The following is a 27,130-nucleotide window of genomic DNA, read 5'->3' as shown; positions in this document are numbered from 1 at the left end:
ACAAATACAAGCCTTTACATATTAATGATTATAGCAAATGTACATAGACTAACCATGCAAACTAAAAGACAGGGATTGGCAGAGTAGATTAAAAACCATGATATAACCATATGCTGTCTTCAAAAAACTCACTACAAATATAACAATAGAGGTAAGTTGGAAATAAAAGCATGGAAAACATAAAATAAAATAAGTCAGTGAATTATGATACCAGTTATCAATGGATTGCCCCTTAATACAAGATCAATGTGTTGCCCTCCATTGTTTGCTCTGCAATAATGAAGGTGGACCCAGTAGGCATTTCTCTCTTGCACCTGGCAGGGGTTAAGCTTTGTTAGCAGAAGGCTTAGGGCAAAGGGGCTTCCTTCCTGGTTCCAGGGTGCTTCCAGGTTTTTTCATTTTCTTTCTCCTGGTGTACAACCAGCAGTGGCACAATTTGGGGATGTCCACAGGCACTCACCCACAGTGGGTGATCAACAGTGAAATCAGTGGATCCCCTTGGATAGCTTCCTAGGGGTATTGAGTGGCACCCCCACGAGTAGAATCCCAGTGAGTACTGTAGGTGTCCTATCCTCAGCCCGCCTGGACCTGGGAGGGGACAGAACTTTGCCACTTGCCACTGTCGGCCTACATTTCCCTACCCGCTGAATGCTGCTCTGACCACGGACCAGCTCTGGCCCTTGGCAACCAGCAAACTCCTCCACCATCCCTGAACTGCAGCCACACCTTCTCCGACAAAGTCTGGACGCAGCCTTGCAGAAGTGGACCTCTCCCACATTTGTTTCTTTCTTAGCTACTCTACTGTAATTCTGGGCTATTCTCTATAGTTCTCTTTACACTTTTATTTTTTCATTGTATAAACTATTCGTGCTCAATCTTTTGCACAGTTTCTGTGTCCTGATTGAACACTGATTCACATAATTACATATTATTTTAAAAGATGATAAGTGCTATGGGGAGAAATCTAAGTGGAACAAGTTGTTTAAGGAGTGTCAGGACTAGGGGATAGTTTTACTTTAAATGGCATGGTCGTGACAAGCCTCACCAAGGTGACATTTGAACACAGAATTAAAGATAATGAAGGAAATGAACTGTGAAATCATCAGGTGGAAGAGAATTCCAGGTGGAAGGAGCATAGAGTTCAAGTCTTTGGGTAGAAGAGTGCCTGGCATGCACCAGGAACATAATGGAGGGCAGAGGGACTGGAGAGATTAATACAGGGGAAGAGTGGCCAGAGATGAGGTCAGAGAGAGGGTGGGACTGATTCAGTTGGGCTTGTAGGCCATGATAAGGACCTTAACTTTTACTCTGAGAGTAATAGGAAGCCTCTGATGAGATTTTCCAACGAATTTGACTTCTGCTTTTAAAACATCACTCCAGTTGCTGCATTGAGGATAAATTTGTGGGGCAAAAATAGAGGCAGTGAAACTACTTTTAAAGGTACTTCAATAATCCAGTCCAGAACGATGGTGCAATGAGGCCTACCAGCCATCAGGGAGTAACGGGGTGTGGAATTACATACCCACAGCAAACAAAGAGAAAACTAGTCAGAATAAATGAAATGATTTCTTCACTAATGGCCAGTCTACATATGTATTGTTGGAAAGTCCACAAGGCCACAAAAAAAAAATCCTTTGTATAAAGAATGATTCCAAGCAACTGTAAGTCAAACCACACCCAACACACACAGATTCTAGAATTAGTTGACATGCCAAGAAAATCACAAAGGAATAGTCTTTCAACAAGCAGTGTTGGGATAACTGGATATCCACATGTGAAATATTAAGTTGACCCCCTACCTCACACCATATGCAAAACTTAAGTCAAAATGGATCAGGAATGTAAATGTAGGCTCTAAAACTACAAAACCCCTAGAAGAAAATGTACACCTAAACTTCATGGCCTCAGATTAGGCAATGGTTTCTTACATATGACACCCAAAGTACAAGCGACCAAAAGGAAAATAGGCCAATTGAACTTCATCAAAAGTAAAACTTTTGTGCACCAAAGGACATGGTCAAGGAAGTGGAAAGACAACCCACAGAAGGGGAGAACATATTTGCACATCTTTACATATCTGATAAAGGTCTACTGTTGAGTATATATAATATACTCTTGCAACTCAACAATAAAAATACAAATAGCTCAATTATAAATGGGCAATGCATTTGCATAAGCATTTCTCCAGATTAATATACAAATGGCCAATGAGTACAGGTAAAGATGCTCCCCATTATCAGTTGTTAGGGAAATGCAAATCAAAACCACAATGAGATATCACGTTACACACACCAGGATGACTATAATAAAAAAGCCAAATAATACCAAGTGTTGGTGAGGCTGTGGAGAAGTTGGAACCCTCACTCATTCACTGCTTGCCAGTGGGAATGCAAAAAGGTAGAGTTGCTCAGGAAAATAGTTTGGCAGTTTACACTGATGAATAGATCAACAAAAGTGATATATAAATACAATGGAATACTATTCAGCTGTAAAAAGGAATGAAGTATTGATACCTGGTACAACATGGATGAACCTTGAAAACATTATGCAAAATGAAAGAAGCCAGACCCCAAATACCACATGTTGTGTGATTGCGTTTATCGGAAATGTCCATAATAGGCAAATCCAGAGAGACAGAAAGTAGATTAATGAATGCCGGTGGCTGGGGGGAAGGAAGTATGGCGTATGACTGCTAATGGGCATGAGGAACCTTTTTATGGTAATGAACATATTCTGCCATTAGCATCGATGATTGCACAACCTTGTGAATATATTAAAGACCACTGAATTATACGCTTTTTAAAAATTAAGATTATTTTTTAGAGCAGTCTTAGGTTCACAGGAAAATTGAGGGGAAAGCACAGAAATTATTCATATGCCCCCTGCCTCCACACATGCATGGCTTCCCCCATTTTCAACATCTCCCACCAGAGTGATAAATGTGTTATGATTGATAAGACTACATTAGCACATCATAATGACCCCAAGTCCATAGTTTACCTTAGGGTTCACTCTTGGTCTTGTTCATTCTATAACTCTGGACAAGAGAATAAGATGTGTCCATCTTTAGGGTACCATACAGAGTATTTTCAATGCCTGAAAAATCCTCTGTGCTCTGCAGAGTCATCCCTCTTCCTGCCCCCATCAATCTTCAGCAACCACTTAGGCGTTTGTTCAGATCTTTCACTCATTGATTAATGAGGTTGTTTGTTTCCTTATTATTGAGTTCCAAGTGTTCTCTATGCATTTCCTGTATCACTCCTTTATGAGATGTGTTTTTGCAAATATTTTACTGTAGTCTGTTACTTGTCTTCTCAATCTCTTATCATCTTTCACAGAGCAGAAACTTTTTACTTTTAATGAAGTCCAATTTATCCATTTCTCATGGATTGTGCCTTGAGTTGTATCTAAAAAATCATCAACATACCCAAGGTCATCTTGGTTTTCACCTACGTTATCTTCTAAGAGTTTTGGAGTTTTGCGTTTTACATTTAGATGCATGATCTATATAGAGTTAATTTTTGAGAAGGGTGTAAGATCTGTGTCTAGATTCATATTTTTGCAGCTGGATGTCCATTGTTCCAGCAGCATTGATTGAAGAGCCAATGTTGGCTCCAGTGTATTGCCTTTGCTCCTTTGTCAAATCTCAGTTGACTATATTCCTGTGGGTTTATTTCTAGGCTCTCTATTCTGTTCTATTGATTGATTTGTCATTTCTTTCACCAATATCACACTGTCTTGATTACTGTAGCTTTCTAGTAAGTCTTGAAGTCAAGTAGTTTCCAACTTTGTTCTCCTCATTCAACATTGTGTTCTCTATTCAGAGTGAATTATACACTTTAAAATGTTGGGTTTTTTGGTATGGAAATTAATATCTAAATAAAAAATATTTAAATCACCTCCTCAGAGAAACCTCCCCAGGCCACACTATGGAAGATGCTACCCCACGGCACTCCCTGCACTTCTGTCTCTGTCAATCCCCTGGCAGTGTCTATTGAAGACACATCTCTCCCTAGGGTTACCCTGCTCCTTAGCTGCAACCCTGGTGATGATCAATTTTCCCATGGAGTAGTCTTGGTAATGGCTGTCACCAAAGATGTCCACATCCTAGTCCTCAGAGCCTGTATATGTGTTACCTTCATGGTAAAAGTCGCTATGCCAGTGGGATTAAGGGTAGGATCTTCAAATGGAAAGTTACCAACCTCTGTGGGCATCTAGACCTTCCACGACCCCACACACCCGAGTGTAGACAGGGGCTAGAGGAGTGAGGCCACAGTGTCTCCTGTATAAATTAGGATGCTTGAAGTCAGTGATCCACATGACTGCAAAGTGTCTGTTGGCCTTGGTTCTCCATCAACCCACTATGCTCCAAGACCCTGGGATAATGCTTCCCAGACCTTGCAGGCCTGTGGATTAGGGAGAGGTTCAGGGGCTTTGGTGGATGATCATCGGGCTAGAGAAGGACATGCCAGAGCACGGTGCAGCAATGCCAAAGTAGAAGGAAAGATGGTTTTTGTTGGGGTGCTCTTTTGGAAGTCGAGGGGAGTCGTTGTCCTAGCTGAGGCAAGGATGCCTCGTGAGTGAAGATGACGCCCATGAATGAACACATGGGCAGGGGGAAGGAAGCTTCCAAAGCCCCTCATACTGTCCTTGGTGTCGTAGGTCCCACTGGGAACCTAGAGAGCCACCGTCTTGAGAACCCCCAATAGAGATGAATGTGTGGTTTTGTGCTGTCCCTGGCGTGGCTGCAGTCAACTACTGGCCACTGGGGGGAACCTCCAGTGTCAGGGGGGCCCACTGAGCCGTGCTGGAGCAACTGGACAAAGGAGGAGTCATGTGAAAGTCACGCTGGCCATCCCCTCGCCTCAGAACCTGCTTGCACCTCCTATTACTAGCGTTCGTCTCCACCATTGCAGCAGGTCAAAAGCAGGAAGGAGGGACCGAAGATCCCCCTGTTTCCTCATTCAGCAGCTGTGTGCCAAGCCTTCACCCTGGGCCAGGAGCCCTGGTCAGCCCTGGGGTGGTGCTAAAAAGTGCCCAGTGGTCCCTGCCCCACAGGAGCTCAGTCTGGAGGGAGACGGGCAAAAGCACCACATCCAAGATGTGTGAAAGAGAAGAGCATGAACTGGAATGAGAAGAAAGAGTGTCCTGCAGGGAGGGCTGGGGTCTCACAGGGTAGGAGGGTCTGAAAGGCCTCCCTGGGGTGACATTGGCTGAGAGCATAGTGACAGGAGGAGCCAGCTGTGCACATAGCGGGAGCAGTGTGCCAGGGAGAGGGCACTGCTGGTGCAGAGACACTCAGGCCAAAGCGAGTTTGCCAGAGGAGGTTTGAAAGGCTGGCACTATGGCTGCAGAGAGCCTGGAGGAGAGCGGAGGGAGGAGGGCAGGCCAGACCCGGGGCCTGGGAGGCAGCGAGAGGGATCTGCTCCTCCTGGACTCCATTGCTCCCAACCCTGCACCTCTCAAATACAAATACTGATGATCTCGCCATCTCTGTGGGCAGGAACGCTGGCACTGCTGAACTGGAGCCTCTGCCTCCTGGCGTCTTGCAGGTTAGGGCTGTGGCCTCAACTGAGGCTGTGCTAGAGTGAGATTTGCTATGGAGGTCACTCCCGTGTGCGTGGTCATGATCAGCTTGACTGAGAGCTGAGCTCCTTTCTCCCTGTTTTCCAGGGCATGCCCCTGGTTCTTCCCTATGTGACCTCTACATAGGGGAGCTCAGGACATCCGTGCATGGTCCCTAGGTCCAGGGGCAAGAGAGACTGAGAGAGAGAGAGAGAGAAACAAAGGGAGCGAGAGAAGGAGGGAACACAAGAGCGGGAGGAAGTGGGAAGGACAGCCTGGGGAATGAGATCTGGAGGGCTGGCCTATCACTTGTGCTGTGCTCTGTCGGTCAGAGGCCAGTCCCTGCCCACTGAGCCGCTCCACAGGGGTGTGTCGGACAGGCAGTGACATTCATGCCTGCCAGGGCCACACTGACCGTGAGTGGAGTGTCCTGCGGTGAAAGGCTCGCTTCCTCCCTGGGCTCATCCTGGGCTGAGCTCCGATCCTCCTCCCTGGGAGTGTTACTCATCGGGACCAGCTCTGCTCTCCAGGTTTTCCTGGACTCCATCTCCTCAGAGGGAGGTGTACACGGAGGGGGACTGAGGGCCGAGAAAGCAGGGTCCCCCTCCCCACTCCCAGCTCCTTCTCTTCCTGTCCCAGGAGGGCTGAGGCCTCAGGAGCCTCTCCTCCCTGCTCCCCACCTTCTCTACCTTCAGAGCCCCTTGGCTCATCCTCTGAAGAAGACCAAGGAGAAGTTTCCAGGTGGGAAGGCCTTTCTGCATGTGAGCCCCAGAGAGGACAGGGAGCCCACAGGGCTGGGCTTTGCCCCTCAGTCATCTGGGACCCTCTGGGAGGCAGCAAGGCCTGGGGCCAAGGCCTGGGCTGGTGGCAGGTCTCTAACCCTCCCCACAATGCGCACCTGCCTAGTCTCTCCTGAGTGTGTACAGGCCTGCATGTGTGCACAACCGTCCAGACCCCCAGGGATGCGTGGAGCCCATCAAGTCCTTGTGTCTGTCTCACTGCCTGGTTCTCCCTCTCCACTTTCTGGCTAGTTTGTGGCTCTGTTCTGGATCCAACCTCAGGCAGCTACAAAGTTGGCCTTCCATGGCAGCTTGCCGCTGAGATGGCTACAGTTTCCAGAAATGCTCAGGGGCTGGGGATTCCCCACCTGTGCAGAAACCAAGTAGGCAACTTCTGACAGGGAAGCAGCCGCCTTCAGGCTTGCCATTGTCGCAGGGTCCTGACACTGAGGGTGTGGGGGCCGGGAGCTGCCCTGGGTGAAAACACCACAGACTCTCATTGGTCTCCCTCGGCCTCAGATGCTCCTCGGTGGGTTGTGTGCCTTCGGTCTCTTGGCAGAGTGCTGACCTGGTGGTTTTCTGCCGGCTTCTCCAGTGTGGTCATTGCTGTGCGGGAGGCGGATTTGCTGAATTCCTCGCTCCACCATTCCGTGTGTCCTGCCAGCCCACCCTGAGGACGTTTGGAAGGCACATCCTTCCAGCAATCTGAGCACCCAAGATGGAGACTCCGGGGCCTGGAGGATTTTGAGAAGAGCTGGTGGGAAGGCAGTACTGCAAAGCTTTTTGCTTCCGGAAAGCTCTCTGGGGTCCTCAGCATTTTCCTGTTTTGCATCAAAATCCTGAGATCTTGAAAATGCCAGCAAGGTTACAACGTGGGCCCCAAAAACCACTGTCTCTGGGCATCCAACACCAATCAAATATTCAGAATTGCTTGTCACTTGAGATGAGTGGAAAGGAATCGGGCAGGTGGGGTGGAGGGGTGGTCTTGGACCCCACTTTGTGTTGGAAGGACAAATGCCATGCAGATGAGTCTTTCTCTGGGCAGAAGGGCGGGACCTTTGTGGAGAGCCCAGCCGCAGACACTGCTGTGGTCGCACTCCTGTTCCCTCAGCCCACCTGAGTGCCCCTGCAGCTGGGAGCCAGTGCCCAGGAGACTGATAGCGGCCCCCTGCAGTGCCTGCATCCCTCCTCCCTGCCTGAGGGCTCTCCTGCCCCATGGGCCCTCCCTCTCCTGCAAGGCTGTGCGGCCTTGTGCAGGAATGCCCTGGGGTGTTCCCTCCACCTGAGGGGACCGAGCCAGTCCAGGCAGGACCTGGTCTCCTGCTGGGACAGAGTGATGCTCACCACAGTGGTGCTGGTTCTTCAGGCCCCGCTAAGGCTTTAATCCTCCAGGCTCACTCCCCGCATCCTCCCTCAGGCTTCCTGGGAAGACCTGCAAACAATTTCCCCTCCATCCTCCTCTGCATGGGTACCAAACTCTGCTGAGACGCCACACTGGCTGTGTCTTTGGACAGGCTGTACAGCCTTCTGGACTTGAGCTTCCTCGCCTGGAAGATGCTGACAAATGGCCTCCCTCAGGGAGTCATCAGGGGGGACCCAGTGTGTGACGATGGAAACCACTGCAAAGAACGACGCCAAGTGATCCTAAGTGAAAGTGCCAGCCTTGCAAAAGAAGCAGGAGCTCATGAGGCCCAGGGGGGAATGCGGGAAGCCTGTCCCAATGGCGCGGACAGTCCCGGATGGATGAGGGTGGCCTCGCAGGGCAGGCCCCCGAGCAGCAGAAGAGCCATTGGATGAGGAGGGACCAGGACAGAGGCTTCCAAGGAGGAAGATTGAAGTGCTAGGAGGTGAAAGAGGCCTTAGGAAAAGTGTGAGCCCTAGAAGATGTTTCCTCAAATGCCATTGTTGGTCAGAAAAATGGTGTCACCAAGCCCCAATCCATTAGATTTCTTCTTTGTTGGTTTTAGGAATCAGTGCACACTTGTAATCAGAGCCCATGTTTTGTTCAACATAGGGCATATTTCTTTGTCCTAACTTTTCCTTCTTTTCTTGTTCTAGCAGAGGAGCCGTGCACGTCTTCTCTCCATTCTTTCCTGTGCATGACTGGCCTCTCTGTTCAGAAGCGGATTGCTGGTGCTCATCACTCCCCCTCACCCGAGAGATGGCCGTCTTCCATGTCACACAGCAGATGTGAACCGCGGGGACAAGGGTCACGCCAGGTCACACTCACTGGTGAGGTCACATTGCTGGGTGCACAGCAGGGACCAGAGGATTTGGGCTGAATGAGTGAAAAGTATGAGTGAGAGTAGAAATGAATGAATGACTGAGTGAGTGAGTGAGTGAAGGAAGGAAGGAGGGAATGAAAGCCTCAGTGAATGAGTGAGGGAGCGCCTAAAGTCACAGCAGCTGGGATCCACCGAGGAGGAGACTTGATTTCTGGTGGGCTCCGAGGCTGTCACAGGGCAGGCCCTGCACAGCGGCATGGAATGTGTCCAGCTGTCCTTCCGGCTCTGAGCCCCTGTCACCTGCAACACAGAGTCGCCTGGATCTTCTTCAACTCCGCCTCAAGGAATGCTGGCTATTCCTGGGGACAGGGCAGCAGGAGGGAAGCCGAGGAGGGACTCCCCAGACCCCGCACCCAGGAGGACCACTGTGACAGCCTGGCAGGTGGTTCCCAATGCACTCCGGGCAGCAGGCAAGAGATCCACAAGTCCTTCCTCAGCGGAGTCTCCCAAGAGCCCATACGGAGGCCCAGTCATTTCCTCATTGCGCAGAAGGGGAAGCTGAGGCTCAGGGTCTCCCCTGCAGTCGCCAGCTAGAGAGAGGCTGAGCATCGCCTAGGACCCCTGTCTCTCCGGCCCGGGGTCATTCTGCCCAGTGTCCCACATTGCAACCTCCTGGAGCTCAGGACTCCTGTCTTTCCTGGAGCCAGCCCCATTCCGGCGTCCAGCCATCACTGAACTTGAGGCCCAGGGCCATCCCGTTTGCTTGGGGCTGGGGTGGTGACCAGGTTGGCCAGCCACAGACACTGTGGGCTCTCCGAGGACCAGGACCAGCCTATCCCCCCACAGGATGAGGTCTCTCTGGGCACCAGCACCAAAGATTGTCAGGACTTTAGGGAAAAGAGGTCCTTCCTGGTCAGGGGGGCCCATGGGGTCTAACAGGCACTGGCTTCCAGTCCTGGCTCTGCTCCTCTGTTGGGCACAGAGGGACCCAGTCTCTTTAAGCCTCGGTTTCCTTATCAGTGAATTGAAGGCCAGAATCCCTCATGCCCCACTAGGCTGCCAGGAGGATTGGGAGAGACAGCTCATGTGGCAAATAGAGGCCTGGTCCGAGCTCGTGCCCAGGAGCCGATCCTGCTGACATCACCCCCAGGAGTCCCTGGGGCCCTTGGCCTCTGCCCACTCTGTTCTCCCGCCAGGCATGCCCGACTCGCTCTGACTCCTTTGTTCCTCTGGAATATCTTTCTCCACCCCATCCGGTGCCATGACAGTCTGCCAGCCCGGGTGGGATCCAGGCCCCCGGCCCAGCTCTCCTCCTGGGATTCCTCATCATGGGAGCTAGTAGCTGTGGGGCTCTTCGAAGGAGCAGCCACTCCAAGTGCAGCCTCTGTGAACTTGTCTCACACTACCATGGAAGGTCGGCTGCCAGCCCAGTGCTCAGGGGAGGAAAGCGAGGCTCGAATGGCAGTCCCTTGTCAAGGTCCCCAGGGCTCTCTCCCTCGTCCCCACTAAGCACAGCCCCTCCCTCCCAGAAGCAGAGTCTGCTGGCTGTGTGGACCAGGGGCTGGCACAGAGCCTGAGGCAAGGGTCACTGCTAGAGGACCCTAGCTCTGCTTTGGGCTCAATGACCTTCTCTAAAGCCCCCCAGCCCCAGGCTTAGAGCTCTGGCACCTTCCACGAGGCCTCCGCCATACCTTGTCAAAGTCCCTTCTGCTCACACGAGGTCCAGCGGGTCCTGCGCATGCAGCTGAGAACGACCCCTGGATGGAGCACGTTCGAGGTGGTCCCTGTGACTCTGTGCACTGCCCTAGATATTCTTTCCTGCCTCGAGGATGGGGTTTGGAGGGAGAGAGAGCAGGCAGGAGTGTGTGGGCCCTCCTCATCCTTTGTCCTGGTCAGCAGGTCAGGCTACTCAGCTCAGGAGAGTTAGAGGCTGGGAGGGGCATTGGGAGGCCAAAGTGGGCTAGGGAGGTGGAGGGTGGGACCAGGGATGAGGGCAGCAGCAGGACCAGGAGGGCAGGAGGGGGGCCCTCCAGCTGGGTAGGTCACCCCTGGTGCCTTCCTCACCTGCATCCTAGCAGCCAGTCCTTGTCCATCCCTCCCTGAGTTCTCTGCCCCAGGCTCTCTGCATCCCCACGTTCCCAAACCAGGCTCACAGCAGAGAAGGAGACCTTGAAGGTCAGAGAGTGACCGACAGCGGAACACCGTGTTGACGTCATGCGCCAGAATCTCCCCCTCTGGGGATATGTCCTCCAGGATCAGAGATTGAGGGAGGCTGATGTTCCCATCAGCGTGAGGAGGGGAGAGGAAAGTCAGAAACGGGGCACGTTCCACATCGGGGCCATTTGGAAATTCGGATGCCGGGATATCCAAGAGGAAGAGTGTTGTCTGACCAGGGTCCGCCCGTGAAGAAATCAGATCCAGAGGAGCACACGCCCTGCAGGCCTCCGCACTCAGCACCCACAGGATGCACGCACTCTGACGCACACACCGGCATATCCATGTGCACACACGCAGCACAGGTGTGAACATGCATCACCCCACACACATGCACCCCCGCGCACGGGCACACGGGCACACACACACACACACGCCCGCGCGCACACACATGTGGACACCAAGGGAAAGGACTGGAAAGGTGAAGACCACCCGTGAAGGGCACTCCTGAGTTGCCACTTCCTTAATTCTTCAGTCTCTTAAAATTCATTATCTTACTACAATAAACGTTCACTGTCTTGGAATAGAAATCTTCAAAAATAGAAACTAAAGAATGTACTTTATTCCAAAGGTGGATCATCAATGGATTTCATTTAAGCTGTGATATTCACCTTTTTAGAATTAGGAAAGGAATACACGCACATTCTAAGAACTTTCAACATCCTGCCAGGAGCAGATGAGAGACTGGAAAGTCGCGAGCCCCATAAACAGTTTGGTGCATATCTCCCTGGTGTGGTTGCTCTCATTCTGTCTCCTTCTGTCTGTCTCTCTCTCACACGCACATTCATTTTCATAGATGTCTGTCTCCCTGTTGATGTCACATATCCGTGTTCTGACGGATGGGCCGCACGGGTCCCATTGCCTCTCCATGAACCTGAGTTGTGTTCCCAACTCCCAGCCATTGCAACCAGTGCTGTCATGACTATTGTTGAAAAGATATCTTGCAAACCTTGGGCAAGACCTCCTGTGGGCCACACTCCTGGCATTCGCACTGCCAGCAAAGGTGGGGTCCTGGGGAACTTGGAAGGGTCCTGCAGGCTATTCTCACAGAGAGCAGTGTCCTTTCCCCCTGCTCTCCAGGGATCTGCGGGGGCCTCTGATTCCCCAAATTCTCACCAGGGTTGGTCGCAACCAGACCAGAAACCTGCCAGTCTGGTGGTGACCAATGCCATCTCCACGGTGTTTACGTTTGCACGTGTCCTCACGGGGGAGGTCGAGCATCTCTGACATATGCTGTCCCTATGTATCGCCTCTCGGGGGAATTGCGTGTGTTTACTCTCTGTCCCTTGAAAACAAGGACTTTCGGGATTCTTTGGTCCAGAGGGAGGTTGCACCTTTCTCTCACCTTAGTTTAGGAGGAAGGCTTTCGAGTTTGTGGTTTGTCTTTCCAGCTGTCTCCCTTTTTATTGCTTGTGTTTTGGCCACAGGAAGAACCAGGCACTTCCTGTGTGGCTTGGGGATCTGGGGTCCCCCTTAGAAGAGTGGTCTGTAGCCTGACATAATGCACATGTTTACTAAAAGGGCTTCATCTGAAGCATCTAAGCCATAATCCATTGGGACTTTCCTGTCAGCTGGCAAAAATGCTATTCAAGTAGAAAGAGAAATGAAAAATCGACCAGTCCTGAAAATATGGAAGCAGACTAGGATGGCCACCTATGGCATGACACTGCTTATCGGATACATCCAGAAAAGATTGACCACAACCTGCCGGAACCCAGATTAGGGGTTGTCAGGCAGCGAGGGAGGAACGGCGGATGAGCACTTTGGGAACAGGCTTCCCTTGTGGTGAAGGGAATGTTCAGCAACTGGACAGCGGCGATGGAGGCCAAGCGTTGGGACTGGACTTAATGCTCAGGAATCGTACCATTGAAAAGGAGAAAACGCAGAGTTCTTCAAACAGAAATCAATTAATTTTAAAATTTATAGAAACACCAAACAAAGAGACAAACACGGAAAGAAAAAAAGGCTCAACAGACATACAGGGGAAGCAGGGAGAGGAAGGGAGGTCGTGGTGAGGGAGAAGGTGGAAGGGGTGGGTCAGGAGCTGGGGATGACGGGGGTTGGAGAGTGAGCTCTCCCGGGGACAATGCTGGGGCCTGAGCGGGCTCCAGGGCTCCAGGAGGATCTGGAGCAGGGGATGGCTCTCCCTGCTCCCTGGCGACAACTTCAGCCTGCCCCAGGGCACTGGCAGGAGCCGGAGCAGGGGATGGCTCTCCCTGCTCAGCTGGTTCCATGAGAGCCGGCTGCAAGGCTCCTGCAGGAGTCTAAGTAGGGGCTGCCTCTCCCTCCTCCTGTCCTGGGGCGCCGCTTGTCTCCTGCCCTTCTGCAGGAGCTGCTGGATGTGATTGTGCTCCCCGCACACAGGCTGGGTGCTGTGCAGGCTCTGATCCTTGTCCAACAGTCCCTGAGGACGGCAGCCTTTTCCCCACGCCTGCCGCTACGCTGTTCCTGCCCAGCTTCTCTTCCCTCGGGGAGCTGGACTCCGTGTCCCGAGTGGACCTCTGCAAAGACAGTGACCAACAGTCAGCCCAGAAGCATCAGAGCCCTGCTCAGCTGCCTCTGCTCTTTCTTCTGCCCTCTGCGCCTAATGCTCCCACATCAGGCACCACCCTGTGTCTGCGCAGAATTCTCCCCAGGATGAAACAGATAGACCTCAGGGGCTCGGGAGAAACCTCGGGCAGACGGTGCTGCCCGGCACTCCACGTCCCACCTGATCAGCCATGAGCTGGGGTGGGAATGGGACCGGCCCACCAGGCTTCTAACCCCTCATCAGCCTGCTCCTCCTCGTGGTGGTCCACTCACACAAACCACCCTTCCACCCCCCCCCACACACACAGGGAGGGGGCGTAGGGCTGTCCAAGTGAGACCACATTGGTGGCCTGGCCTTGATTTCCCACCCTGGCCGTCCCCGTGTTACCTTTGTGTCCCTCCACACAAACGTCCTGAGATGTCTCGAGCGGGACAGGAGCCCGCATCTGCATCCTGGGCACTCCTTGCGGGCTCTGCTGAGGCTGCGGCCCTGGCACATGGGAAGACAACAGGAAATCATGGTGCTCCTTCTAGACGACTGCTAGATGAGTGAGCTGTTGGGGGCTGTCTCTAGGAGCTGGGAACTTAATGCTCAGGAATTGTACAATTTAAAAGGAGAAAACACAGATGTCTTAAAATATAAATCCATAAATCTATTTCAAGGTGACACAAACACCACAACAAGACAAGAAAATGAAAATTAGAAACGGCTACACAGATATACAGGTTAAGGTGGGAGACGAAGGGAGGTTGTGGTGAGGAAGAAGGTGAAAGGGATGGGTCAGGAGCTGGGGATGATGGGCGTTGGAGAGTGAGCTCTCCCGAGGACAGGGCTGGGGCATGAGCAGGCTCCAGGATTCCAGGAGGATGTGGAGCAGGGGATGGCTGTCCGTGGTCTCCAGCTGTGGCTTCAGCTGGCTCGCTAGCCCCAGCAGGAGGCAGATCAGTGGATGGCTCTTTCTGGACCGTGGCTGGGGCTTCAGCAGTCTCCCAGGCACAGGCAGAATCTGGAGCAGGGGATGGCTCTCCCTCTTCCCTGGCTGCGACTTCAGCTTGCTCCTGGGCCCTGGCAGGAGCTGGAGCAGGGCATGGCTCTCCCTGCTCCATGGCTGAGTCTTCAGCCAGGCCAGAGTCCCAGCAGGAGCCGGAGCAGGGGATGGCTCTCCCAGCTCCTGGGCCCTGTCTTCAGCTGGCTCCACAGCCCAGCAGGAGCTGAAAAGTCAAAGCCCGTGTCTTTCCAGTGCTGGCAGTCCCCCTCTCCCTCTCCCAAGCTCCGCTCACAAAGCCAACCTGTGGCTGTGACAGCAGTGCCCGGCTGTCCCCTGCCCTGGATTACAATGGGCACAGATATATTGGGGGGTTTCCTGCCAACCTCTGCCCAGTGTCCACTCACAGAGTGGCATCAAAACTTCCTCAGTCCCAGGACTGGCGTGCTCTGCTCTCATCTGCGAGCTCCCCAAGGTCCCCTCTCTTAGCTGGGGCTGGGGAGGACCCTACATGTCCCCACATCCAGACCCAGTGGCTCAGAAAGGTGGCCCAAGATGGCCATGGGGTCCTAAAGGTCAGCCTGGGAGATGCTGCCAGGAGGGTCCTGTGGTAGGTGGGCAAGTTTCTCTTGGTGCCATCAGCTTGGGGTGGGGGCCACGACTTTCCTGTCTCTCCAGAGCCTTCTCTGCTGACCTCCATGGCTTCCTCTGTCACCTCACAGGGGATGAGCCCCACCAGACCCTGCATTTCCTTGTGGACACCACACTGGTCACCGAGGCCATGCTGCCCGGTGGGGAGGCCACAGTGGGCATCTCTGAGTTCCCCAGCTCCCTCTCTTCCACCAGAGGCCTGTGGCCTGCAGAGGGTGGGAGGGGAGCCTGCTGGTGCTTGGGGGGCTCTGGAACCCCTGAATCTTGAGAGTTGAGGTGTGCACACCTCTCCAGCTTGGATGAGTGCCTGGGCAGAGGGCAGTGGCATGGGCAGCACCTCTTGGGGGACTTGGGAGACCCCCGTGGAGGATGGAGATGCAGAGCCAGCCCCGCCCAACTCTCTGTGGGTGAGGACTGGGGCTGAGGGAGAAGGAGGTTTGTAGGGAACCAGGGGAGCCCATGCCGAGGGTGGAGCCAGAGCAGACATTTCTAATTGGAGTGAGGGAAGCGGTGCCCAGGGCTCCCCCTGTCCCTGCCTCTCCCCTCCTTGGCTTTCACCACTCTGGACTGTACAGGGATGGGGTGGGTGAGGGGCGAGGGGTGGGGGTAGTGTAGACGGTTTGAGCTTTTCTCACCAGGGAGAGGCACAGAGGCAAAGACACAAGCTCAGAGCCAAGGTGGTGGCTCCCAGCGCCCACTCACCCCGCCTCTCGGCAGCCTGGCCCAGGAACCCCGTTTCCCTCCCTGTGCCGCCTGCCTCCCCACCCTGAGCCCAGAGACCCTCAGCCCCCATGGGGCATCTTCCTCAGGCCTCCCTGAGCCAGGCTGCCCTCAGGGTCTGCCTTTGCCTGGAGGAAACGTGGTAATGGGCTCTTGGGCCTGAACATGGGATCAAGGGTCACCCAAGATGGCAGCGCCCAGCATGGGATTTCTCTGACATTTTCTTCATGTCACACAAGGGACCTGAGCTCCACGTGGGCAGGAAACATATTGGGTTTTGCTCCCTGGTGAAGTTACAGTGCTGGGCACACAAGCAGGGAATAGAGGCCACTGGCTGAATGATTAAAAGAATGAATTCCTACCTGAACGAATGAACGGATGAGGAACAAGTGAAGGCCTGAATGAATGAATGACTGGATGAATGAGTGAGTGAGTGAGGCCATGAGTGAATGAGTGGATGAATAAGCCAGTGAACGGAAACACAGACGCCGCGATGCAAACGGGAGGAGGCTCTATTTCTTGTCCTGGGGCCTCTGCCCAGCTCAAGGGCCCAGCCAGTCCCTGGCGCTCCTGGCCTCCGTTTCCCCACTGTCCCCTGAGGGGCGGGTGGTGGGGCTGCAGCAGCCCAGCTTGGCATGGCCATGGCCGGGATCTCCCCGCGGGCTGTGGCGGGGACGCGCTCGGAGCCGCACGGCCTCCCTCCAGCGGCGGACATGGGCGGACCCCAAGGTCGGCCGGGCTCGCTTCCTGGCCCTGTGCACACGGCCAAAGAAAGCGCGTGCCCGTGACCGCCCGCCACGCGCATGTGAACCGCCAATGGCGCCAAAGGGCCGCTCCCAAGGGTCTTGTCCCGCCTTCTGCTCCATGGCCAGGTTGGGTGGGGCGTGCGGAGAGGTCCTGGGTCCCAGGGGCCAGGCTGTGGGCGCGGCAAGGGGAGCAGAGAGAGGTGGCCTGTTCCCTCAGAAGCCTCGGCCCCGCGTCCCGGGCCAGCCGGCGCCCAGGGGCCGGCAGAAGAAGCTCCGGGGCTGGAGAGAAGGCCTCTGAGCCCGGACACCCGCCTGTGGTTCACCCTGTGGGCCGGACGCAGGGGACAGGGGCCCTTTGCTCCGTGTCCCGGTCCTTTATCACCGAGGGCTGTTCGTCGGCGTCTGCAGGGACAGCAGGAGACCTCCGTCACCTCGGTGAAGGACACGGCCCTGGCCTGGTGAGCCCACAGGTGAGAGAGCTGCTACCCGCCACCAAAGGCGGCACCATGCTGCCACCCCTGTGTCCGGCCCTGTCTGGACCCCTGAGGGAGGGACAGGGACCTGGTGGCAGGAGCACACCTGTCGCGAATGTGGATGCTACCTGGCCGAGGAGACCAATGTGTCTCTGCTCATTTGTGATGAGTTGATGCGTTTACTGTGGGGGACTATAGGGACGAAGGGGTCAGGACTCAAGTCGTTTGGTTCAAATGTCCGTGGGGATAAACTGAAAATGGCAACTCGCCCTAGAGTTTTCTCCTGTCCAGTAGACTGTCTCCTTTCTGCGTTGGGGAAAGAACAAAAATGATGGTATATTTTACCCTTTGCAAAAATAAAGCACCAACCTTTGTTTCTTTAAAATGATGTGAAAAGTTACTGGTATCCTTCAAGTTTTGTTTGGGGGTCACGATGGTAAACAGGCAGCTTTCTTCGAAAATGTCTTGTTCTAATGATCAGGCCACTCCTGGCACAGGGAGCAGAGATTTTCATGTCTCGCCAGGTTGAAAGGCCCTGGGCTAGCTGTCAGAGACACTACCAGCGTGTCCTTGGAGCCTCCCTGTGTCTCAGTTTCCTCATCTGTAACATCGGGCTCGGCTGGAGGGCCTAAGTGGTTTCCAGAAGTTCCTGCAGCTCTGACAGCTGATGCCTTAAGTTAGCAAATGTTCCTGAAGACATGAAACAGGAGACAAAAATAGTTTTTTCCCCTTGAGGGTCTAAACTGGTAAACAGACAGACGAGAGAGGCCGAGCTCTCAGATGAGTGGTTCCAGTGAAACTCGCTCACAGCCTGTGTGTCATGGAAAGTTCCCATTTCCATGCTCACTGCACAGGTCCTGCTCCTTCTGTCTCACCAGAGTTCATGGATGCCCTTGGGCACTTTCATTCATCTTTTAGCAGGATCTGTGTTCACCCTCGTGGGTCCCTGACTATCACACCAATGAGTCAATAATGTTCACTTGTTCCAAGTCCTGTTGTTTAAATCCCATCTCCAGCTCTGTTCTGGGCAAGTTTCTAAGGAAACCTCCGTGTCTTGGAGTGATTGAATTAGAGAGAATGTTACAGCATATGCACTCTCGTTTTCTCCCTTTCGGTGTGTTTCCCACATGGAATAGCTGCTTTGAAAATCAAAAGATAAAATTTCCACTCTGTCCTCTGCCAGCTACCCTCTTTTCTAGAGAGACACCATAAGCTGCACCTGCTTTCCCTTGGGAAGATCGAGGCATAAATTCAAGGCAAAATTTCTTTAGTGTGAAGGCTAGGGTTAGGGCTGCTCCCGCCCATGCTGCTGGCTGGAGCAAGTCTGCACCCCCTTCCTGACACCAGCATCCCCCATCCTTTCCTTCTGAGGATGTCTTTGCCCATTTCCCTGGGGGTGGGCTTTGTAGGGCTGTGACCCACATCCTTTGGATTGGTTGGGACTCAGCTGTAGCCAGTGCCTCGTGCTACTTATCGTGGGACAAAGACACATCGCATAGTTAAAAGAAAATTGCTCTTCTTTTTCTTTTTTGAAACAGCTTTGTTGACATATAACTGCCATGCCGTGTAATCCACCCATTTTCAGTGTACGATTCAGTGGTTTGTGGGATATTCACAGAGCTGTGCAACCATCCCCACAATAGTAGAACATGTTCATCCCCTCGAAATGAGACCCTGTACCCGTGAGCAGTCACTCTCCATTCCCCCATCCCCATGGCCCTAGGCAACCCCTCAACTACTCTTGTCTCTCTCTGTCTATTTTGGACATTTCATATACACGGAATAATACAATACAGGTCCTTTGATGGCTCCTTTAATGTAGGATGTTTCAAAGTTCATCCGCATTTATAATACATGTCAGTAATTGATTCTCTTTTATGCCAAATAATATTCTGTTGTCTGGATATACCATGTTTTGTTTATCCACTAACCAGTGGAGGGGTATTTGGGTTGTTTCCAACTTTTGGCTCTTGTGAATCCTGACGCTATGAACATTCGTGTTCAAACTTTTCATATGTTTCCATTTCTCTTGGGTACAAACCTGGGAGTGGAAGTGTGGCGTCGTATGGAAACTGCGTCTAGATTTTGAAGAGCTGCCGGGCTGTTTTCCAAAGGGCTGCACCATGTTTTATTTCAAGCCAGCAACGTATGAGGATTCGAATTTCTGCCCATCCTTGTCGACACTTCTTACTGTCTACCTTTTAAATTACCACCGTCCTAGTGGATGGGCAGTGATATCTTGATTGTGGCTTTGATTTGCTTTTCCCTTCTGAATAAGGATCTTGAGCATTTTGCCTGTGCCTTTTGGCCTCTTGTGTATCTTCTTTGGAGAAATGTCTGTTTAGCTCCTTTACCCATTTTTAAGTTGAGTTATTAGTTTCTTTATTATTTATTTATTTTTAATTCTTTATTTTTTTATTTATATTTATTGAGTTAATGATAGGTTACAATCTTGTGAAATTTCAGTTGTACATTATTGTTTATCATTCGTGTTGTAGGTGCACCACTTCACCCTTTGTGCCCACCCCCCACCCCACCTTTCCCGTGGTAGCCACTAATCTGTTCTCTTTGTCCATCTTTTTAAATTCCTCATATGAGTGGAGTCATAGATTATCCTCCTCTAACTGGCTTATTTCACCTAACATAATTCCCTCAAGGTCCATCCATGTTATTGCAAATGGAATGATTTTGTTCTGCTTTGCAGCTGAGTAGTATTCCATTGTATATATATACCACATCTTCTTTATCCAATCATCTGTTGATGGGCACTTAGGTTGCTTCCATGTCTTGGCTATTGTAAATAATGCTGCAATGAACATTGGGGTGCATAGGACTTTGGAATTGCTGACTTCAAGCTCTTTGGATAGATACCCAGTAGTGGGATGGCTGGATCGTATGGTAGTTCTATTTTTAATTTTTTGAGGAATCTCCATACTGTTTTCCATAGTGGCTGCACCAGTTTGCATTCCCACCAGCAGTGGATGAGGGTTCCTTTTTCTCCACAACCTCTCCAACATTCGTTACTATTAGATTTAGATATTTTTGTCATTCTAATGGGTGTAAGGTGATATCTTAGTGTAGTTTTGATTTGTAATTCCCTGATGATCAGCGATGATGAACCTCTTTTCATGTGCCTGTTGGCCATCCATATATCTTCTTTGGAGAAATGTCTGTTCATGTCTCCAGCCCACTTTTGGATCGGGTTGTTTGATTTTTTGTTGTTGAGCTGTGAGTGTTCTTTATATTATGGATATTAAGCCTTTGTCAGATATATGACTTGCAAATACTTTTTCCCAGTTGGTTGGTTGTTTTTCTGATTCAATCCTGTTTTCATTTGCCTTGAAGAAGCTCTTTAGTCTGATGAAGTCCCACTTCTTTATTTTTTCTGTTGTTTCCCTTCTCTGAGAAGACATGGTGTCCGAAAAGATCCTTTTACTACTGATGTCAAAGAATGTACTGCCTACGTTTTCTTCTAGAAGCCTTATGGTTTCAGGTCTCACCTTTAGGTCTTTGATCCATTTTGAGTTTATTTTGGTGAATGGTGAAAAAGAATGGTCCATTTTCATTCATTTACATATGGCTTTCCAGTTTTCCCAGCGCCATTTATTGAAAAGACGTTCTTTTCTCCATTGTATGCTCTTTCCTTGACTCTCTGTCGAGAGCTTTTGTGATTCCAGCCGCTCTCTGCCTCAGACATGGTGCCCTCTGCGTGTGCAGTCATCTAAACAGTGCAGGGTCTGGAACCGTGGAGAATCTAAGGCAGTACGGTCATGCTTTGCTTAACAGTGGGGCTAAGTTGTGAGGAGTGTGTCATGGTCAGGCAATCTCGTGATCGTGCAAGCACCATGGAGTTCATAAACCTAGATGGCAGAGCCTCCTACACACCTAGGCTCCATGGGACCAATCTTATGGGACCCCCGTTGTTGACCGAAACGTCCTGATGTAGGGCATGACTGTACTTGCCAACTCCAAGGGCACGGAAGTGTAGTCTGTGGGGCTCTTTCAAAGAACGGAGACGCTCGAGGCCTACTCTGGACCCACTGACTCAGAATCTACTGGGATAGTTCCCGGCTTTAAAGACCAGACATAGTCCTCATCTGCAGACATCTCCTCAATGGTTTTTCACGCTGGGTTTTCCCTCATCTGAAAAAATCAGGCCAAGAGATTGTGAGGATCCATAATTAGTGTTTTAATACATTTGGCAGGACTCAGTGTTTTGCACGTTCTGTGATACTGGGATCTGCGTCTTCACTGTAACGTGTTAAACCTTTAAATCTTGTGCAAAAGTCATGTCATTACCTAGAGAATCCTTCTGTGAATGGCAGGCAGATTGCCATCTTTCTGTTTCCGCCTCCTCAGCTTTAAAATGGGGAGAATAACGGTTACCTGCCTTTTGGATGTGAGGATTAAAGGAGACAGTTGGTGCAAAGCAGTTGGCACAGGATCTGGCACAAAGTGAAGCCTTCAATAAATTATGATTACAGTAGTTTTGATTTCCCTCCAGTCGGAATAGAGTTTAGTTGAAGTTAGTGGCTATGTCACAGCTGTGTCTCAGGCTGGTGTCTGCCGCCCTGAGCTAAGCCATACAAATCCCTAGAATAACTTTTCAAAAGCCTGTTAGCCTCTTGAGGCTCCTACACTTCTTTATTTTATTTTATTTTATTGCAGTAACAGTGGATTCTAACATTATGTAGCTTTCAGATGTACGTTGTAATATATTTCGAATTCTGTGTAGATTACATCGTGTTCACCACCCAAAAACTAATTATAGTCCGTCACCTCACATGTGAGCCTCATCACCCCTTTGGCTCTCTCCCCTCCCCCCTCCCCCTATGGTAACCACCAATCCAATCTCCGTTGCTCTGTGTGTGTTTGTCCTTGTTTTTATCTTCTGCTTATGAGTGAGATCACACGGTGTTTGACTTTCTCCCTCTGGTTTATGTCACTTCACATAATACCCTCCGGGTCCATCCACGTTGTCACAAATGGCCGGATCTCATCATTTCTTAGGGCTGGGTAGCATTCCATTGTGTATACATACCACGTCTTCTTTATCCGTTCTTCCCTTGATGGGCACCTAGGTTGCTTCCAAGTTCTGGCTGTTGTGAATAATGCTGCAGTGAACCTAGGGGTGCATGTGTCTTTCTGCATTGGTGTTTGCAAGTTCTTTGGATAAATACCCAGCAGTGGGCTAGCTGGATCGTATATACGGTAGATGTATTCTTAGTTTTCCGAGGATACTCCATACTGCTTTCCATAGTGGCTGCACCAGTCTGCACTCCCACCAGCGGTGTAGGAGAGTTCCCTTGTCTCCACATCCTCTCCGACACTTGTCTCTTGTCTCGTTAATTAGAGCCATTCTGAGCAGAGTAAGGTGACCTCTCCTTGTAGTTTTGATTTGCATTTCTCTGGTGGCTAATGATGTCGAGCACCTTTCCATGGGCCTGTTGGCCATCCGTTAAGTCTTCTTTGGAGAAATCACTGCTCAGATCTTTTGCCCGTCTTTTTAATTGGGTTGTTGATTTTTGTTGTTGTTGAGCTGTATGAGTTCTTTCTGTATTTTGGCTATAAACCCCTTATCCGATATATGGTTTGCAAGTATCTTCTCCCAGTGGTTAGGTTGTGTTTTGGTTTTGTGGAGGGTTTCCTTTGCCGTGCAGAAGATTTTTTTTACTTTGATGTGGTCCCATTTGTTCCTTTTGTGTTTGGTTTGCATTGCCCAGTCAGACGTGGTACTTGAAAATAGGCTGCTAAGACTGCTGTCAAAGAGCATACTGCCTATGTTTTCTTGTAGGCGTTGCATGGTTTCGGGTGTGACATTGAAGTCAAACCCGAGGAGGCTGCAGTTCCCCGAGAGCGAGCGTAGCGGGGACCCTGCGTCCCTGTCAGCGCACCTTGCCGCTCCGCGGAGGTCCGAAGCAGCTTGTGGGCAGGGCCCAGGAGTTCTCCCAGGAGGGTGTCCCTGTCGCTGTCCGCAGTCCAGCGCCGGAGGGGGGACGGGGCAGCGGCCGGGGAGCGTGTGGGCGGCGGCGCGCGCGGGGAGCGCGCGCGCGGCTGCTGGGCCACCGTCCGGGGAGGTGTCGGCGAGCCGCGCCAGCCTGGCCAGAGCCGAGCCCGGCGGAGTCCGGCCGCGCTCTGCTGCTCTCCCCCGGGCCGGGCTCGTCCGTTCCCCCGGCGTCCGTGTCCCCGCTGGGCACAGCAGCCCGGGCCCTGCACAGCCATGGCCGCTAGCCTGAGGAGGCCCTCCTTGAGCTCCCGCTCTTCCTGCTCGCCGGACACGGACGACCAGGGCGCCTGCGAAGATGATTGCATCTGGGAGAGGTACCTGGGGGCGTGGGCCTGGGGGCTGGTGGGAGGCGAGCGTGTGGAATGAGGAAAGTCACTCAATAGGGACAGGTGAAAGTGCCCTGCCAGCAGTGAGGATCCAGCTGCAGTTCAATACTGTGAATGTGTACTTTTATCAGTGTGCCTGGTTGTGTTAATTCTCCACCAGTACAGAGCAACCTAGATGAAGGAAGAAAGACGAAAGATGGTTGGAAAGAGTCAAACATAAAATTTTTAGGATGACTATGTAGAAGGACCTAAGTAGAAAGACTTTGAGCGTCTGGTGAGAGTACTTAAAGGGATTGACCATGAAAGTTTGGCAGAAATGGATGCAAAGCCATGAAAGATCAGGAAGAAAGAAGTGTGGAAGGTTAAGGTAGAAGAGCAGTTGTCCTTTTCAGGAGTAAGGAACTGAGGGGTCTTGAAGGAAAGGAGTGAAGAATCTGCTTATGGGATCTGTGTATGTGTTCTAGATCGGGTATCAGCAAAATCCCTGTAAATGGCCAGATAGTAAATATCTGTGGCTTTGCAGGCCTTGTGGATTCTGTTAGTACTTCTCATCTCTGCCCTTGAAACTTGAAGGCAGTCATAGACAATAAGTAAACGAGTGGGCCTGGCTGTGTTCCAGTAAAACTTTATTTTCAAAAACAGGTGGTAGTCTGGATTTGTCTAGTTTGGTGACCCCTGTTCTAGATGATAACAATTTCCAGGATGTGGACATAGTTAAGTGGAAGTGAAGACTGTTAGAAACCAAGGGGTTAAGATTCTTTAAGATTAGTGTATTGACTATAAACTGTCTATATCTATCATATCTAGAGGACACTCCACCACCAACAGAATATACATTCTTCTTAAGTGCTCAAGGAATATTCTCCAGGAAAGATCATATGCCAGGCCATAAAATGAGCCTCAATAAATTTAAGAAGGGCTGAAATCATACAAAGTATGTTCTCTGATCACAATGAAGTGAAAATAGACATCACTAACAGAAAGAAATTTGAGAAATTCACAAATATGTGAAAATTAAGTAACACTTCTCAATCCAATGATCGAAGAAGAAATCACAAGGGAAATTAGAAAGTAGTTTGAGATGAATGAAAATGAAAACACACCATACCAAATATGGGATGCAACTAAAGCAGTGGTAAGAGGGAAATTTATAGCTATAAATGCCTACATTAAAAAAGAAGAAAGTTTAAAAAAAGAAGAAAGATATCAAATCAAAAACCTAAACATCTACCTTAAGACAGTGGACGTGTAAGAGAAAGAAGTGGCGGTAATCACAAGGGTCTGAAATGGCCTAAGGAGATGGAATGGAATGAAAGCCCAGATAGAAAAGTTGGAAAAAAGTTGGAAAAGTTAGGTAAGAAGAACAGTTTGTCTTTGTAACTGGACCATAGGAAAGTAGGATGGTTTATATGTTTTTGCTATAGAATTATTAAGTTCCCATCTGTACCACTTTCATCTATTTTCTCTGTCAAGCTGAAGTCAATGTCATTTGCAGAGCTTAAAGAGAAATGCAGCATTGGAGGTTTGAAGAATAGTCCTTGTGTAGGGTGGCTGAAATACTCCTTGTATGGAGTCGACTAGAGAAAACCATTAAGAATTTCAGGCTGTTGAGGATCCTTTTGAGGCTGGTAGTAGTGTATTACAGGGGACTACTGATCTGCTCTGTTGTGTGATTCCTTCAGCTGCATTTGTGTATGTGGGTGAAGGCACAGGAAAGGCAAATGTTTGCATAAATATATGGCTAGGATTTTTGCTAGATGGGTGAGATGGAAAGATAAATGGGCAGGGAAATTTAGGATGTTGAAATGATGGGCCATGGTCAATAAGCTAGATAAGGATGGAAGTAAAGAAAGGAAAAGCTACTGAAGGGGGAGCAAATAGAGGGATCAACTAACCGGAGGTCACCAGGAGGTTTAATATACAAATCAGCTCCACAAGGGCAGGGAATCTGTTTTGTTCACTAATGTGTCCCAGCCCCTGGAATAGTGCCTGGCACACAGTAAGTGTGAAATATTTGCATTTGTTGAATGAATGATCATGGCAGAGTAGGGGTCATCTAATATGAAGCCGGGAGAATGGGGAGCTGTAGTCAGAGTTGCATGTTTGCATGAGTGATGGCGGAGGCGAAGCGTTATAGATCACACCTCGTGTGTCTGACACGCACATATAGCATGTTCTCAGTACCTTTTAGCTTTTGTCATTATGTTTTTTGGCCTTTTATAGGAATTACTTATTTTTAAAGAAATAAAGTAGAGTCATATCTCTGCAAATGGGTGAGTTGACCTTTCCAAAATAAGTATCATTTAAAGCCATTGGAGCATTCAAGGTTGATAGATTCCACCTTGTACCGGCAGACTAAACAAACAAAATACTACTAGGACTTATCTTCCTTTCCAAATTAGCCTCATCTACTTCTCAAAGCCAGAAGCTCAGAGTACTTCTAGCACTTTCTATTGTTTTGTTTATTTTGCTTATCACAGTGCGTGTGGTCAGCTTTATATTTACGGTGCTGTATCACCTCTCTTAAGTACGTTGACCTTTCACGAGGCTTTGAAAGGCCTCTTTTTTGCTTTTAGTGTAGGGCTGAAGTCTCCTTTAAAAATAGGGATGGCTGTTTGCAAAAGAAAAGTTCACAGAAGAAGGCTGAAATGATAATAGTCTAATTTTTAAACAATACCAGTGTTTTTCCATTTAGCTAAAGGAATCAGAGAAGTATGTTGATTTTGAGGAATCATGTCTTTTTTGGGTAACTTTCAGCGGTTCTTACCCTGTTTCTCCATAGTATAGTTACTTGTACACAGTGGATATTTAAGAAGTCTGTACTGGCTGATCCTTAACTGTAAAATAAGCAGTTCTCTGAAATGCCCTTGCCTCTGCCTCTTTGCCTGGTGAATTTCTTTCATGATCCAGTTCAAATATCACCACTGAAATTACCCCCACTCTTACAGGAAACGAACAGGCCTCTGTCCCTAGAGTAGTTGGTAAGTATTTTCTAGTGCGCTGACATCGTTTCCTTGTGTCTCTCTTTCTCATCCTCACCTTTTCTCTACCAAGGAGCAGGGACTTTGGTTTATTCATCTTAGTGTCTCCAGTGCCTTGCATGTGCCTGCCATGTATGTGCGGTGCTCCAGAATTGTCTAGCAAATGAGGTGGCAGCAAGAAAACTCATTCTACAAGCATGCTGTAGGCTTAGATAGGAAAACTCTGCCCTCTAAAGGATTTTGCCTCTTTAGAATTTTTCTGCAGTCAAGATACTGCTGCTAGGTGAATGATTAATCTATTAATCAATGATTAATTGATTATGGCCCCATGATCTAACCTGTAGATGTAATTAACTTAGAGAAAAGTTAGCCTTTTTTCCTACACCAGCTTCTTTTAAATTAAGCATAACACATAGGTGATACTCAATAGATATTTGTTAAGGTACAGATGTCCACCAAGATGTTAACCATGAGCGTTATTTGGGGGGTGGTATTTTTGTTTTTTAACTTTCTTCTTTAGATAGAATTTTTTCATTATTTGAATTTTCCAGTTCAGGATACATATATATTGTCCATTTTTAAAAGATATGGTACATGACAGAGACAATTAAGAGAAATAAATGCTTTTGTATAATTTGGAACCAGTCAGCTGGGCATGGTGGGCCAGTTCATTCTTTGGTAACAAATCTCAGTGGCATAGGAAAGCAAGTATTTATTTGCTACAGGTGGATGGGGGTTCTTCTGCATCCAGTGTCTCAGATCCAAGCCTTTTCCATCTCCAAGTGGCTTCTGAAGTTACTGCAGCCAGAGGAGGGAGAGACGGAAGAGACCTGCCAGCTCTCACCTGCCTTGGCACATGTCACTTTGCCATCGCCAAAACTAGTCCCGTGCGTGGCCTCAAGCTGATTGCAAAGTAGAATGGAAAATG

The 27,130-nt window shown here is 50.0% G+C and overlaps 1 protein-coding gene and 1 non-coding gene across 16 annotated transcripts in view; both read left to right on the top strand.

Moving 5' to 3' along the window:
- The window catches only part of LOC138920481 (proton myo-inositol cotransporter-like), a 165,277-nt gene that overhangs the window by 64,551 nt on the left and 73,596 nt on the right, over positions 1 to 27,130 (top strand). For 3 of the 15 annotated variants that reach the window (XR_011431704.1, XR_011431703.1, XR_011431700.1), the window contains exon 9: positions 8,403 to 8,576. The exons of 2 other annotated variants lie outside the window; for them this stretch is intronic. Coding sequence is in view for 7 of the 13 variants with exons in the window: in XM_070248988.1 (XP_070105089.1) it covers positions 8,403 to 8,576; positions 8,881 to 9,131 (425 nt within the window). In the remaining 6 variants the exon portion in view is untranslated. Of the gene's footprint in view, positions 1 to 8,402; positions 8,577 to 8,880; positions 11,506 to 23,228; positions 27,090 to 27,130 lie in introns of those variants that run through there. 10 more of the 15 variants (XR_011431705.1, XR_011431702.1, XR_011431701.1 and 7 more) reach the window with 6 other exon arrangements.
- On the top strand, positions 22,647 to 22,779 carry MIR8947 (microRNA mir-8947). Its single transcript, NR_127944.2, has one exon. It is a non-coding gene; the product is annotated as a microRNA mir-8947 (primary transcript).

This window comes from Equus caballus, chromosome 23 (assembly GCF_041296265.1).
Source record: "Equus caballus isolate H_3958 breed thoroughbred chromosome 23, TB-T2T, whole genome shotgun sequence".
Classification (NCBI taxonomy): Eukaryota; Metazoa; Chordata; class Mammalia; order Perissodactyla; family Equidae; genus Equus; species Equus caballus.
This window is presented reverse-complemented; position numbering and strand designations above follow the sequence as displayed.